At 32.7% G+C, this 15,931-nt stretch overlaps 2 protein-coding genes and 1 non-coding gene across 4 annotated transcripts; all 3 read right to left on the reverse strand.

The window, feature by feature from the left end:
- Positions 1-619: 619 nt before the first annotated feature.
- On the reverse strand, positions 620-702 carry LOC133309856 (small nucleolar RNA R16). Its single transcript, XR_009751372.1, has one exon. It is a non-coding gene; the product is annotated as a small nucleolar RNA R16 (small nucleolar RNA).
- A 4,504-nt stretch (positions 703-5,206) lies between these two features.
- LOC133309828 (protein SLOW GREEN 1, chloroplastic-like) lies at positions 5,207-8,227 on the reverse strand. Its single transcript, XM_061510667.1, has one exon. The coding sequence runs from the start codon at positions 8,147-8,149 to the stop codon at positions 7,073-7,075; it is 1,077 nt and encodes a 358-aa protein (XP_061366651.1). The 5' UTR covers positions 8,150-8,227; the 3' UTR covers positions 5,207-7,072.
- A 3,975-nt stretch (positions 8,228-12,202) lies between these two features.
- LOC133309853 (uncharacterized) lies at positions 12,203-13,738 on the reverse strand. Of its 2 annotated transcripts, none has more exons than XM_061510706.1 (3): positions 13,718-13,738; positions 13,092-13,197; positions 12,203-12,519 (listed from the first exon to the last, which is right to left on the reverse strand). In XM_061510706.1, exons 1-3 carry the CDS (start codon positions 13,736-13,738, stop codon positions 12,383-12,385), a joined length of 264 nt encoding a protein of 87 aa, XP_061366690.1. In that variant the 3' UTR covers positions 12,203-12,382. The 2 variants fall into 2 exon arrangements, with proteins under 2 accessions (XP_061366690.1, XP_061366689.1); XM_061510705.1 differs by lacking the exon at positions 13,718-13,738 and adding an exon at positions 13,338-13,674.
- Positions 13,739-15,931: the final 2,193 nt, after the last annotated feature.

The raw sequence follows: 15,931 nt of genomic DNA on the forward strand, positions 1-15,931 counted from the left end.
AGCAGTCCCAAATATAAATTCAAAATAGCTCGTAGATTTTTATTTTATTTTATTTTTTTCTCCCTCACTCAACATAGTACATTGTTAAAGCACAACTACGTTAATGGACACAAGGAGAAAGAACTTCAAAGATGAAGTATAAAATCAATATAAAATTTGTGTGAAAGTTCAAATTAATTTCTTGATAAAAAAGAGAGATGAAATTCAGCAGAATGAGAGCGTACACAGCTTAGATACAAGACATAAGGGAAATTGCAAAAGACAAACTACATATTTAAAAATGTGTATGAAAATTAGCTCAGAGCAAATGAACGTGAATTGAAAAAAGAACAACTGTGAAAACATATTTATTCTTAAAAAATGAAAAAAAAAAAAAACAAGGGATGCGCTTTCCGCTCAGAGAGAGCATAACAACTCACCGAGATATCTCGTATTTGCAGACGTATTTAGCTACTCATCATAGCAGAATACATGCACATCAAAATTAAACTAAAGGACAGAATCAATTACTCTAAATCAGAAGAAAGCATCATAAATTAAATGTAACATAAAAAAAAAGAAAAAAAGTTAATAAGTCCAATCTAACAAAAGGATGAACATATTGTAATCAAGAAAAGAATACGGCATCAGATAATAAGCGGAGTTGTGGTCCACACAGTAACTTCGGTGTGTAGGATAAGATTATTTTCATCATTTGCCAAATCAAAGTGGGGAATACATAAAAGATGGATGGGGAAACAAGAAGCACACACTTTCTACGAAGAAAACGAAGTCAAGAAGACTACAAAGATCGAGCTTCTTTCGTGAGCAATGGCAATAAACCCTAATCAGTGACGGCACTGAGCATTACGATTAAGATGGTACAATCCTTCATATTTATAGATGTAAAGGGCCGAAGACAATTTCCTGAGCTTTTCGGGCATGAGCTGACCCAGGCCCAATCTGCCCTTCTTATGTTCAATTGAGTTTGGCCTTGTCAGTTTTTATATATATATATATATATATATCCCATCAATTTTAAAAAAAGAAAAAAGAAAAAAAAGTGAAGCACATCTTTTTATGAGAGTGTCACATGAGAGATAAATCTTATTTAACATAAGAGTATAATTTCCCATATTGATAATTGGTTCATGAATAACTAAACGATAGATGTTAGATATGTCCATATACTTATGGATTATAGTTTTTCATCAATATGATATAAAATTATCTCTATTAACCCTAAAAATTATGTTGTTTTGGGGATTAGGGAAATTAATAAATGATATTTTTTATAAAATTCATATAACAAGAAACAAATGAAATTCCTAAAATACCCTTCATTAATTTCACTAACCTCCAAAATGACATAATTTCAAGGTTGATGGAGATAATTTTATCTTATGTTGATAGAGAAAAATAAACCCTATATTTATTATATCAAAAAATATTCAGCATTTAACAATTTGTTAAACTTTTTTTTTACAAATATTAAAACCTACATAGATTTATATGTAGGAAAAACGACCATATTGATGCAATTTATTGAAAAAATTGCCCAATTAATGCGCATTGGAAAATATATTTCATTGTAATGTAGTTCTACACGCAGTATAAGCATGCTTGACTAGTCTCGCATCTGATCAGTATGAGATTCAGTGCCACATCACAAGTCTCGCACATACTTTCCAAAGTAACGTGTGCAAATTCACTATAGCCTATAGCGATTTTAGTTCGCAAATGTGACACATTTCTTGTGAGTACCTAATTCGTTTCAGGTAGTAAGGAATTAGGTAGTTCGCAAGACACTTGACAGAGATTGACAAATTCACTATGAGACATAGTGAAATACACTTGCAACGGTTAGAAAAAGAGTTGTTGGGTCACTTGCCCGATGTGGACAAATTTGATGTACCATATAGCAAATTAGGTGCAACGGTGAGAAAAAAAACCCTCTCAAATAAGCACTAAGATGTCGTTTGGATGGCTTCTGTCTTTACAAAAGCTACTTTAAAAATAAAATAAAAGTGCTTTTACAATTTTTTGATTGTTTGGATGTTAATTTCTAAAAAAAGCAAAGGCCAAGAACAAAGTCAAAATATGACTTTTTGAAAAATCTAAAATTTGTAGCTTTTGAAAAATGAGAAAAAATCTAAAATTTGTAGCTTTTGGAAAAAGGAGAAGCTGGAAGCAAGGAAATGACCCTCGTGTGAGCATTTTTTCCCCCGAGTTCCTGCACCATCTTTCTTGAATGATGTTTGTCCTTCATTTCCATCATAGCACTTCTCTGTGGACTTATCTGCTTTGAGGTACACTCTCTTTCTAAATATGTGCATACTATGAAAAACAATGATGGATATGCTGCCACATTTAGGGTTCCCCGAATGTAAATATAAAAGCTTCACAATCGAGACCCATAAAAGACAATTTTTTTTTTTTCAAAATGAAGAAGAGAGTGAAGAGAAGACCTTAAAAGTGTACTTGGGGTTTCTAGGATCTTCCTTGTAAGCATCAATGATTACCTTGTTGGAGAACATAGACAACACATAATAAAATCAATCAATAAAAATGTTGGTTGCTAAAACAGCGGAGTCTGCTGTTGTTGTTGTTGAGAAAAAAGGATGTGGAGAAAAAGGAAGAATCAAAGCCAGTGCCAAAGGGGGGCGTAGAAGAAGACCCAAATGCTGGCGTTGATGATGGGGTTCCCAAACCCAGGGTACCAAAGGCTGGAGTAGAAGATGGGTACCGAATGCTGCGGTTGAAGGGGTTCCGAAGGGCACAACGATCATTTTATATTTAAAAAGGTCTTTTTTATTTTAACATTCAAATGATATTTTTAGTTCAAAAACATCTTTTAAATATTGCATTCAAACGCAAAATAACACTGGCTTTTAAAAAAATTCTTTTAAAAAAAGCAACTCATAAAAAATCTTTTTCAAAAGCTCATCCAAACAGCTCCTAAATTGTCTCAAAAGAACTAATTTCCTAAACTTTCAACACTTAAAATTTTTATTCCTATACTTTATCACTTTTTTTTAACATAATTTAAATCTCAACAAACATAAAATAAATTAGTTTCAATGATACAAATATTATTTACTTTTTAAAAAATGTTAAGGTAAAATTTGTTACATATCATATCAAATTATTGATGAAATAGTTAAACATTAACAAATCAAGTCAAGCAACACTCACGGATTTGGGAGTGCAATCAACAAATCTATTTGCTGACTTGTGAAGATAGTGTGCCTAGTAATGAGCCATCCATATTTTGCCCAAACAAAGGGCATGAAGTGTAGATAGTGTACCTACCCTTTAGCCATCCATGTTCTAGGTGGCTGCCCTTTTTATTCATAATAGTGTGAAACTACATGAGTTTCAAAATTTTGTTATCTCATATATAGGGATAAAGTCTTCATGATTCTGTTACCAAAAAAAAAAGAGTCTACATGACTCACTTTTGGTCCCAGTTACTCAAGAACTCTGGCGCTTAGCTCAATTTCAATATTGCATGGGCAGACTGAAATTGTAAATAAATGCCTAGAAACGTATCTTTGTTGCTTCTGTCATCCTAGGCTCCACCTATAGCCCAGGTGGATGCATGGTGGAATATTGATACAACACAGCATATAAGTCACCCCATGATATGATTTTTTTCCGAGTTTTATACGGATTGAACCCCCTTCTTATTCAAGGTGCCTCACTCTTCCATAACGGCTGAAGAGGATAAAATGCTACTAGAGAGAGATCATACAGCAGCAACTCTTCCATGCCGAGTATTTCACGTTTCTTTGGTTAAAAGATCCCTGTCAGCCACAGATATGTTCCAGTTCCACCCTCCTCCTCCTATGCTTACTTGTGATTTGAAATTGCAAATTGAACCAGAGAAAGTGCTTCAATGGCACAAAACTCCTACGAGAATTCATGGGAGGACTACTATATGACTGAGAGACAATTTCCGGAGTTCCACCTTGTTCTCAAGGTGCTTTTATTTAAAACCCCACCTAATTATAAGGTTTACTGCAAGCGGCATTACAGGGGAACACTCACAGATTTAGGAGTGCAATCAGCAAATCTATTTGCTGACTCAGCAGGTGGAGAGAACATGGGGAAGGCTAAAGTTAGGGAATGGGAGGGAAAACTTGGAGGATAAAAAGAGAGGGTCTGTCGGGAAAAGGTGTCTTTTGGGTCATATTTTAGAATTCGGACACCATCATGTGTATGTGACTATGTGACTAAAGGCACTGCAATTCCTCTATGCTATCTTACTTTTCTTCTGCACCTGTTTCTGCATATACTGAGATGGGTTGTTATATCAAAACGTTGATTCGAATCAGTGATTAACACTGATTATGGAGTTTGTGTTGGTTCCATAAAGCAATCAAGCTGAAACATTTTGACACTCCTAAAATTAACGTGTTGATCCAAGATTCCAATATTTCCATCTCTCGCTTGACTCTGAAACACACCACTAATTTCTTTCTTATCACAACACTTTTAGTGCACTTCATGCGAGCTTGGTTTGCACGAAGGCACACTACTAAACCAAATTATAAACTACAAAAACAAAACGAGTCAGAGCCATATATACTAATACAAAGCACACATATGATACAACTTTTCTGATTGAACAGATGCAGAAGTGAAAGCAGAGGGCCAATAGGTGAGCTTAAATGATTATAAAAGTTAATATGGTAAGGTTCCGCGTAAACTTATCAAATATTTAATTTTCACAATAAAATGTTTGATAGTCTTCTAAATATTAACAACTCAGCATAAGTATCGATCTATTACCCATAAAAATAATTATGAGCATCATAATAATCCCCAGAGTTTATACAAAGGGTGGTGATATTTGCATAATTCTCTGACAAGCCACTAGGTCCCACTAAAACTTTTTTCTGAATAATCCAAGTATGTGCAGTCTAAGTATCTTTTCCCTTGTACAAATATGGTATAAATGTCAGGTGCTAGGCCTTCCTCAAATTAGAAAGGACCTGAGAAATTAGAGTCTCACATGCATTGAATGGGCAATAATAAAACGAGGGGCAAAAGATCCCAGAAAGAGGCATAGACAGAAAACTGCCAGAATAAGAAAATACACACAGAAGTCGTCAAGATCTATAGACTCATCTACAAGTTAGCAGGCTTACATGCAAATAACATTCGATTAGACTAGGTTTAAAGCCATAAGTTCCATTAAAGTTTTCATCAATTCATACTTTCATAGTAGTTGTGAAACTATCAGTACAACCTAGGACACTAATATAAAGAATACAACTAACCACATAATTATTTTTCTCTTTTTAATTCTTTTCGCCTGGCAGGTGCGGGAAGGAGGGTGTTGCTAGGACATTTCAACCTGAATTCTCTCCATTGCTAATCATAAAATTCTGAATATATCCGCTTTCAGTAATATTTCTCTGCCCACACCCACCAATCAAAATCTCAATGTAAGCTCTTACCATCTTCATTAAGAGATCTGCAGCAAGATAACTACAATGGTCATACTATTACTGACCTAGCAAAAGTTGTAGCAATTTCAGTGGGAGTGAATTGATACAAGCTGAGTAAACACACCAGCGAAACCACCAACAATCAGAAAATGCATCATCAGAAGTTAGGATAAGTTGGCAAATACTAATGAAGGTGTCATGTATCGAGTCGCAAACCACTTATTATTACATAAAAAAATGGGTGAACTATACACAAAACAAATCCTTCCAGGCCAGCTAAACAAAAAAATCACTTGGAAAAGCAACATAAAGAAGATAGCATTTTGGGAGGGGGATAAAGACATAATTAAAGACACAAGGCCAAAAAAAAAAATATATTTAAAAATTGTGCAGGCCATCCTATTTACAGTTACACTTGAGAATAAAATGCAAATGCAACTCACCACTCCCACCACATAAGCGGAGAAAATCGAGAAGATATAGTCCAGATCATGAAGGACTTCCCTTCATGGAATCATCTCAGCAGATGAATAAGCTAGATCAGGTAATCCTTGGAAACAGAACCATAATAGTTCAGGGACTTCTAAAAAGTTGATGACCATGATGACAGGAATTAAGTACTATATCCTATGAAATTACGCAAGATACCCTTGATCTCACATAATATGAAAGATCAAGTAGCCTAAGAAGGACATATTACACTATCACATCAATTGAACTGCACTTCAACTGACACATGTTGCTTATGCAATTTTCAAGCTACAGGTGAGAGCTAAGATAAATAAAAAAGGTACCTCATATGTGCTCCTTTGATATAACACGAGCAAATCATTTGGTATAATCAACAAATGCTGCATGAAGCAATCTAGAGGTATATGTAATAAGCCACAGGATAGACAGGTTCATATCCATCATTCAGAGTTAAGCTAGTAGAGCCATCATTAGAGTTCCAAACTAGAATGAGCATAATCTGATGCAATCCTATTGTTGTAGTCCCATATAAAATGGGATGAAATAAGATTTATCCAACACCACCAAAACAGTGTCGCATAACTAATTAACAACCATATTTTTCACCGTAAACACACAAATTTCAAAAAGACTTCTGTTTCCAGATGTCATGCTATTCCCCAACAATACCGCCCACAATGTACAAAAGATATAGAGAGTCCATTTTCAAAACCTACATTGTTGCGCAAGAAAGTGTTCCAGTATATAGCATTATGATTATCCTATGTTACTGTCACAGCTGAAGTAACATATTTACTATCTAGGCTCTTCTACCTCCCAAAAGATAGGAAGAAGATCCACTGTAAAGAAGGAAATATAACTGGGGTTAGAACCCCAAGGACAACATAATGCCATAAAAATAGAACTAATGCATCATTTGATTTTTCAGCATCAAAATAGCTTCTCGTCATCAATCTTACTATTTATATCCACCAGAAAACCAAACAAGAGTAATTCTGAACCACCATTGAGAAGGAAAACTATTAAACTAACCACCTACAGTAACACCAGCATTACTATCCGAGAGCATTTAACTAAAAACCAAGGAGCGGTAAAGAAAAAAGGGACAAAAAAAATTCACGAGGACATCTTCGTAGAACCGTCCACAATTGTCATCATTACATTTCTCAGCTCCTAGCGCTTTCTCCCTCCCTCTCCAATTTCTGCGAGAAAAACTTGGTTGCAAACATGTTGTCCTCAAAATACTCTTTATAAGGATGATTCTTGGGAACAAGCCTCCGGAACTTGTCGAATTGCTTCTCAGCTTCATCTTTCTTTTTTAGAAGGGTATATATGATACCCTGACACAGGTAGGGCCTAAAATCTCTTGGTTCTTCCCTTACTAGCTCCTGATAGGCCTTAAGTGCCTCAGAAAAATCTCCTTCCATTACTTTAATCTGCGCAATCAAGAGCTTTAAGTCTCGCTCATCCGAATTCCTGTTCTGCTTCTTGCACAACTCCACCGCTTCTTCAACCCTCTTCAACAACCCCTTCAAAGGCTCATTCGATTCCGTAGTCGCCATCACGAGCCCGTGAAACGCTTCCACGCGAAGTGGGTCTTTCTTCAGGATATCTTCGAACAAAATCCTAGCCTGTCCATGGTTGTCGTTGAAAACATGCATGTTAGCCTTCAGCAGAGGCCACTCGAGCTCTTCGGGTTCGAGCTCAATCAAACGGTCAATGACCCCAATCGCTTCGTCAATCTTGCGCGCTTTGATTTTGATCTCCATGAGAGCGCGTAGAGCTTCGGTGTCGCCAGGGTTGCTGCTCAATCTCTCTTCGATAACCCTCTCGTTTTCTTCTTCGTTCGAAGCGTTTTCCGTTGAGGATTCAACGGTGGGCGGTGCGAGCGGGGCGGCGATGACGGGCTTGTGATGGAAGCGCATGAAGAAGAATGCGGTTGCTGCAACGACGATGCAGGTGGTTTCCACGACGGGGGATAAAAGGGGGTTTAGGGTTTGGAGCAGGTTGGGTAGGGAAAAGGTGTTTCTGGGTTTGTTAAACGCAGGGTCGTTTGTTGATGGTGACGGCGACGGCGAGGATGAGGCTCTGAATCTGATTGACGGTAACCTAAACGACGAAGACGGAAATTGCGGTGGTGGTAGGGATCTGAAGGAGACGGAAGAAGATAAGGGCGTTGGGAATGATGAACGGTGGTGATTGAGCGAGAGGTGAGAGTGGCGCAGTTTAGGAAGAGAGTCCATGATTAAGGCCTGAGTGTGAGTGTGAGTGTGAGTGTGAGTGTGTATGTGTAGAAGAAGGAAGTGAGGCCTAAAGGCTAAAACCCTCACTCGCAGATTCATTACGCACGGAAAGGGTATTACACGGGAACGAAAAATTCGGTAGCATTTTTTTATTTTTCATTTTTTGCTTTTAATTTTAAATCTCGAATTGTCATTTTATTGGAATATAAATGAAACAAGACCTTGTTACCAAAAAAAAAAAAAAAATTGAAACAAGACCTTTGCAATAAATATTGTATGTGTATACTGAAAGGAAAATAATAGTTACCATTTTGATATTTCAAAATGTGTTAAATTATGTCTCTTTTATTTATTTAATTATTTAAAAGTTATAAAATATTAAAATCGTGGGTTAATATTGTGTATGATGTAAATAATATCATGCATAAATCGCGATAGAAAGATTGCTATTAACCTTTTCAAAATTTCAGGGAGAGATAGGTACATGTAAAGAATACAATGCACAATTACCTACCAAATCATGAGGGAAAGAATGCGAGAAACATTTTCGGCAGTTTAGCGGATATAGAAATATGTCAACTCATCTTGGTTTCTCAGGTGTTTAATTTTCAAAATATACTCAACTCAAATCTTAATGTATAAGCTAAATTTCATATTTTTTAAAAAATATAATCATTTTTCAAATAATTTTTTTATCTAATGTGAAATTGTATTTACAATGAATAACTAACGGTATAATCACCATCAACTATTACTGAATTAAAATTATAATATAACATCTAACGTATACCATATTATAAAATCATTTATTATGGGAACGAGGGAGCAAGACGCGGAATATAAGGCTCTGTTTGATTATTGTTTTTAAAAATTATTTTTTAGTTTTCAGAACAAAAAAATTAAAAAACTCGTTTGATAAGATCTGTTTTGTAAAAAATGTTTTGAAAACTATAACTGTTTCTTTGTTTTAAGAATCAAATTTAGAGAACATGTCTGAGTTGTTTTTGTTTTCTGTTTTGGTTTTTAACTTTCAAAAAAATAAAATAAAAAACAACTGTTTCCATAACTATTTTACAAAACAATTTTAAGAACAAAAAAATCAGAATACAATCAAATTAGCCCCAAGACTTTCTTGTCAAGACTCTTTGCTTTGATAAGACTTTTTGCATTTGAAAATGAATTTGAAAGGCAACAAACAACCTAAGTCCAATCCCAAGTTCTTTAATATCAATGACATTGAGATAAAAGTTGTGCTTGAGGCTAACTTAAATATAGACAATCTTTAATGTCTGTTGGTGAAACAAACCTATTATTATTACTGAAACTTTTAAGGAGTCCTAACCATGATTTGTTTTCATAATTATTAATATTATAATATTCTTATTTTAGTAAATGAAATTTAAAAAAAAATGTAATTTATTGGTTTACTTTTATAATGACATCACAAAATTTAAACCTATAACTTTCTACATATTACTCGAACTCCTAAAAATTAGTTCATTATTAGTCATTGGGCCATGCGAGATTCACTGGACCAAGCCCAACTCCCTGATAAAATAACCCAATCAATCTCTGTCAATCCAACTATCCAATGCAAGTCCAATTCTAACATCAGCTTGGGCATACTCAACTGACCGAGTTGACTTGAATCAATGCCCTCCAGTTTTTACAGAGAAATAGAAAAGATTGAAACTGAACAAAGGATTTTGATACATCTTGCATGCCATTTCTGTTAATACTGCTTTCAACAAAGGTTCGTTTTTTTTTTTTCTGAAATTAATGTAAATAAGTTATTTATATTGATTCTAAAATAATATTTTTTTGGAACGAAAATTAAAATATTTTTATAATTATAATTTATATCAGAGTTATAATAATTTTTTTATTATAATTTTTTTTTTTTTAACTTAAAACGACATCATTTTTGAAGATAGATAACTTATCTACATTTATTGTAAAAATATTAAAGCATTAAACAAATATGGAAAAAATAATGCATTTATACCATTTCTATTTTATGATTATTTTCTTCTATTTTTTTTTTGGTAAGGGAGTATTTATTCCCAGCTACAACATTTGGCTAACACATTTGTCGGTTGTATCAAGATTATAGTCATGGGTGGAAGGGTGAAGATGAATAAGTAACTTATTCCTGTCCCAAAAACACAAGTAAAACGCGAAAAAGACCAAGAAATAAATACATGGAGTGAGTGGGACTGAGGTGACATGAACAACAGATTATAGATGGCATCATCAAAACTGGTTTGATTCTTTAAAGGACTGCGATTGTGACTGCAATTCAATACACAGACAAGTACACTTGAAGCCCCCACCAAATTACCAATGGTTCATGCATCATGCATGCACCGTGCTCCCATTAAGAAACAGTACAGACAAGGAAACCTAAGGAGCCACAAATCTATGCTCACACACCGCATCATCCAAGGGACAAATATAGACAAAGGCACACATACCACTGTTACAAGAAATTGTTTTTTTAAAAAAATTATTCCAAGAAACTTTAACGTAGGTGTAATTTGACAACATGACTCTAGATGCTACAGCTAGAATTCACATTCAGTACAGATAAAATTAGTTCGCAGGCTTAAGAATATATTATTTATTTATTTTAATTCCAATTTTTTTTTTATTAAATTTTGTTAACTTCAAAAAAATAATCTAAATACATCAGTAATAATTACTTATTAACTTAGTTTTTCATAATTTTTTTTTTGATAAACAGTTTTTCATAATTTAACTATGACAAAATATTTATGAAATAATTATATGAAGTTAGTATTTAAATATAAACATATTATTTTCCAAATAAGAAGAAAATTGAGATAGAATAGTCGATTATTTTAAATAATTTATTTGAGAAAAAAACTATTTAATTGGAAATAAAAAATAACTTATGGTATTACGAAACATTTTAACTTAGGTAGTTGCATGACTAGTTGTACATGAGCTATTTGCATAATTAGTTGTACATGTGATATATGTATAATTGTCACGTGACAAGCTCATATGTCATGTGCGCAACTCATTGAATTTTGCCATATGGTATCATCGTAAGTGTTCGTGCAATTATCTTTCACTTATCTTTCTCTTCCTACTTTTCAATTCTCTATAAAGTTAATATTTTGTTGTGCATGTTTCTATCTATCAAAATGAGTTCAAATTCTGATTTGTTTGTGCAATTCTATACTATAATAGTAGAAAATTTAGAGGTAGTAACGAGATAATGTTTAAAGGTGAAAAAAGACATGCATATTAAAATAATATATGCATAATACAATCAAATTCAACAAGTTGTGCCACATAATAAAATCTAATTAATTGCGTACGCACCTTGTGCGCAACTAGTTACACATGTTATATGTGTAGAACTCATAGAAAATTGTAATGTAGCGGACATGCATAACATGTGTGTGCGTAGTTTTATGTGTGTGCACAACAAAGAACAAACTACATTTGTTGAGTTAAATATTTCAAAATGATATTAATATTAATATAATTATTTATTTTATAATCAATAAGTAGATTCTTTTTAAACTATTTAAGTGAAGCAAATAAGAATAGATATTCTCATATTAAAATTTTAAATGATTTGGTCATATGAAATTATTGGGTCTATCTCTTTTCTTATCATATCTCTTTTCTTATCATGCATTAAATAGGTGAAGTATAATTATATTTTGTCAACATTAATGAAAAAGAGATAAACGTACAAATTTTAAGTGACGTGAAATTTTAACATTAAAGGATCCACTCTTGAAACAAATGCCTAAATAAAATTAAGAAGATAATATTATGTTATTTTAAGTAAAATTATCGTGTTTTGGTATTTTTTTTACCTTTTCTCTCGTAAGTAATATTCTCATTTTCTCTCTCTCATAATTTCGTGAACAAGAAAGGAGATAAAAAATTACCAAAATTCAATAATTTCAGTTAAAATAACACAAAATTATTTTCTTTAAAATGAAAAATATTTTTTCCAAACATTCTTATGTACGCCACGTCATACTCTTGCGGTCACTATAGAGTACTTATTAGTTCAACTTCTACCCCATTTGGACAAATCAAATGGAACCATTTACGCGGTACGTTGGTTCAATTAATATTGGGATGTTATTACATAAAACAAACAAGTTTGTCAACCTTTTTTTATTTAACGATTAACATGGTTTGCGTCTGAAACCTAAACTCGTCCTTTGGAAGAATCTAAAACACCTAATCTCGTTCTTTGAAAGAATCTGAAACCATATTCTGTATCCTTTGCCTTGTCTGTTGCTCTGAAGCTCTCTCTGCTCTAGTCCTCGAATATGCCTCGAAGAACTCCTTGTTCTCCTTCTCTAGCTCTTTCCAAACTGCTCCACATAATTCGTACCATATGCATGAACATCCGTCATTCACGTATCCAATTATACTTTTTAGACTCAGGAAAAAGTTAAAAAGGAAAATAATAATAATGATAACATATTAACTTCATCAATCAAGTATGAAGCACGTGTATACATATTTCCCAAAGATTTGGTATAAATATGCCAATATGTACCGTGCTCAAGATGTTAGTTAATAATTAGGGTTTAAATTATCTTAAATTGACGAAGATAATTCTCTTATGCAAGTGAGACATGAAAAACCATGTTATTACTTTTTCTTTTGATTTTAAAAAAAATGATAGAACCCACATGATTTGTTTCTATAGCATGAGGTAAGCCATCTCCTACTGTAGAATAGGAGATTAATAAATCCCTAATAATTAATATATATAGCACAATTGTGGTTATGTACTTGTTATAATAAAGTCAAGCTAATTAATTTGGAGGGCAGCTATAAAGCGATCATAACAGTAAGTGAAATTAATTAAATAATTAAAGCATAGTTTATAAATTTAATTTTCATGTACAAAAAGGAGAGTGAAATCAGGTGATTTTACCAGTGGAGGTAATAACCGGTTTGATATTTGCATGTTTGGAAAGAGCTTCCATGCACTCTTCTTTGCTCATGTTGAATAGGATACACTCCTCAATCAGACGGTGCACCTATATGCATGTATGCATAGAGGCTTTAGAACTATTATAATTACCAGCAAAAGGAAACAGAAAAAGTAAATGAAAATTAAAATATATGTTTTTATTTGTCAGAAACTATCAATATTTGGACAAACAAAATTAAAACTCACCAGGTGTATATAAGCAGCAGAGGAGGAGTCTTCCATGGCCTTTGATTTGTGAGATGAATTATAAATTAGAAGGCGGTTTTCTCTCCTTGTATATGATCTGATGGGTTATATAATATAAAAGTTTGTTAATAGGATCCAGAATAGTACAATTGAAAGAGAGTGAAGAAGCCAGAAATGCTTGAATTGGAAGGAAAAGAAGGGCTAGCTAGAAGGTAGAAGAAAAAGAGAGAAAAGACAAGGAAAGATGACGAGAAAGAGAAAACCAGATGAAGAAGGAAAATGAAATGGTTGGATTTATAAGGAAGGTGCTTCAAAGAGGGTAGATGTCAAAGTTAAAAACATTAATAAAGGGAAATTAACAGCAAGAGAGCACATAAAACGATTAGATAAAAGAGGCACATGAACTTATGAATATGAATAGAATGTCAGGCTGCTGTGGCGGGACCCACAGTCCCACGTGGGAGCAAAACGGCGATTGGTGGCGAGGAGATTAGAGGAGATTCTATATGAGAAGCACCAAACGTAATTGTTTTGTTTATCACGTGGCAGTGGGGCCATTATTCACGTGACACGTGGGGTCTCATATCTTCTCTTTGTCCAAAGTGGCACCTATTAAAATGATTAGGTAAGACTATTTTTTTTCTTCATAAATTAAGCAGTGAGTTTGTTTTTCCTCATTTTATATCTTCAACGTTTTCTCTCTCCCCTTGTTGGAAATCACGTGAACTCACAGAGTTTGTATCTGACATTTGATATTGAGTAAATATGGCTGACCTTATGGTGCAAGCATGGTCATTATTGTCTTGCTGCTGAAAGAAACTACTAATTTTTTTTTTTGTAAGTTGATGATAATAAAAATACTTCATAGGTCATAACAGTAAATAGAATGCCAATTTTCCTTTCCCAATAAATTCCTGTGTTACTAACAACAGTAATATGTAATACCAATTATTAGCCATAAGAGAATAATATTCATGTTAAAGTTTTATATGAGAAGGTCATCTGATATTTTTTTTTTAAATAATGACATATATCATTCTTAATTTTACAAATTTTAAATTAAGTTATGTTGAATTAATTATGTGTATATATATATATATATATATATAACTTTAAATATTTTTTATTTTGATTTATATTTTTTAAATTCTATCTGATCAATGTAATGCACAAAATTCTTACTAGTTAAAAATAATAAGCAATGAGATGATTCATAATTTCATTGCATTTTCCAGATATTAATACTTAATTAGAATTTGTGTTCAAGGTTTCTCAGTTAAGTTAACTAATATTTAATTGTTCGGATGGGTCTTTCACAATTATGTTTTCTGGCAAATCAATGTTGTTATTTTTCAACATTTTCCCAAACAATACGGTGAACCTGTTTCCTCTATTTGCTTATTGTGTTCTTTAAAATAGAAAGGAAAAAAAAAGTTTCTAAAAAAATACTGTGTACCTTAATTAAGTCTTGAACTTTGATTTCCAGGACCTCTGCTATAAACAATGTCTCCCCGCTCTTGTTTACACCTAAATAGATATATTTGCTCTTTGTACCTATTACCTTTTTGGAATTTCCTTAAAAAAAAATTGAAAAAAATGTGTATCATTTTAAAGGATACAAATTATGTCATTTTAAATAAGAGACAAAGATAGATCATAGGAGAGAAAGTGAGAGAATTTTTTTTCAAAAGTGTGAATCCTACTTTAAAAGAACATAAGGTATGTCTTTTAAAATGACACACCTTCTTCCCAAAAAATTTATATTATTTATTTTTATCAAAATAATCCGTGTAAGAGAAAGTATATAAATTTAATTTCGGTGTGAGTATAATATTATTGATAATTTATTAGTGCAAAACAGCAAATGCCATTTCAATTCAATCTTCATATATAAAAGTACTGAATATTGAATAAGAATTTAGAAGAGACACCAAGAGATGGAATAGGCATCCATGCGGAAACGCATATACATAGGTCTCTTGGTTTAAATATTAATTTTGATTTGGTTACAGTAAAATGATAGGAATGAAGGACCTTCACCATTTTTTTAACAATTATTAAAGGGTACAGGCATGGCTGTATGATTACGATGCCAAGTGCCAACCACCATTTAAGACCATTGTTTAAAATAATATATAATATATTTAAAAGTAAAGCATTATGCAAAAAAATATTATTATTTGCTTTTACAGCTAGAAATGACAATGACATGAGGTCCATGTTAATCTACCCATGGGTCGAATTTGGCAGAGCCTAATTATTATTTACTAGTCAGAATTAGATCAGCATAAAAGATTCATTTAAAAAAAATAAAAAAAAAATAAAAGAAGCCAAAAGGATAACTTACTTGGTCAGTTATTTACACATGTTAACAAGTATAATTTGGATTCAAATATAAAGATTTATTGTAAATAAGTTTATTATCCCATTATAAATACTCATTATTGGTTAATTCTGATTTTAAAATGAAAAATGTCTTTACTCATTTATAAACTTTAAATATATTAAAAAAGAGAAGAAAGATTAGGATAAAGAAGAAAAGTTAGTTTTGGATTCAAATTTCAGTGGAGGAAGTATTGAACTTTATAATACTC

Source organism: Gastrolobium bilobum, unplaced genomic scaffold, assembly GCF_033153095.1.
Source record: "Gastrolobium bilobum isolate Gb01-03AN ecotype WA unplaced genomic scaffold, APGP_CSIRO_Gbil_v1 utg850, whole genome shotgun sequence".
In the NCBI taxonomy this organism is placed as follows: Eukaryota; Viridiplantae; Streptophyta; class Magnoliopsida; order Fabales; family Fabaceae; genus Gastrolobium; species Gastrolobium bilobum.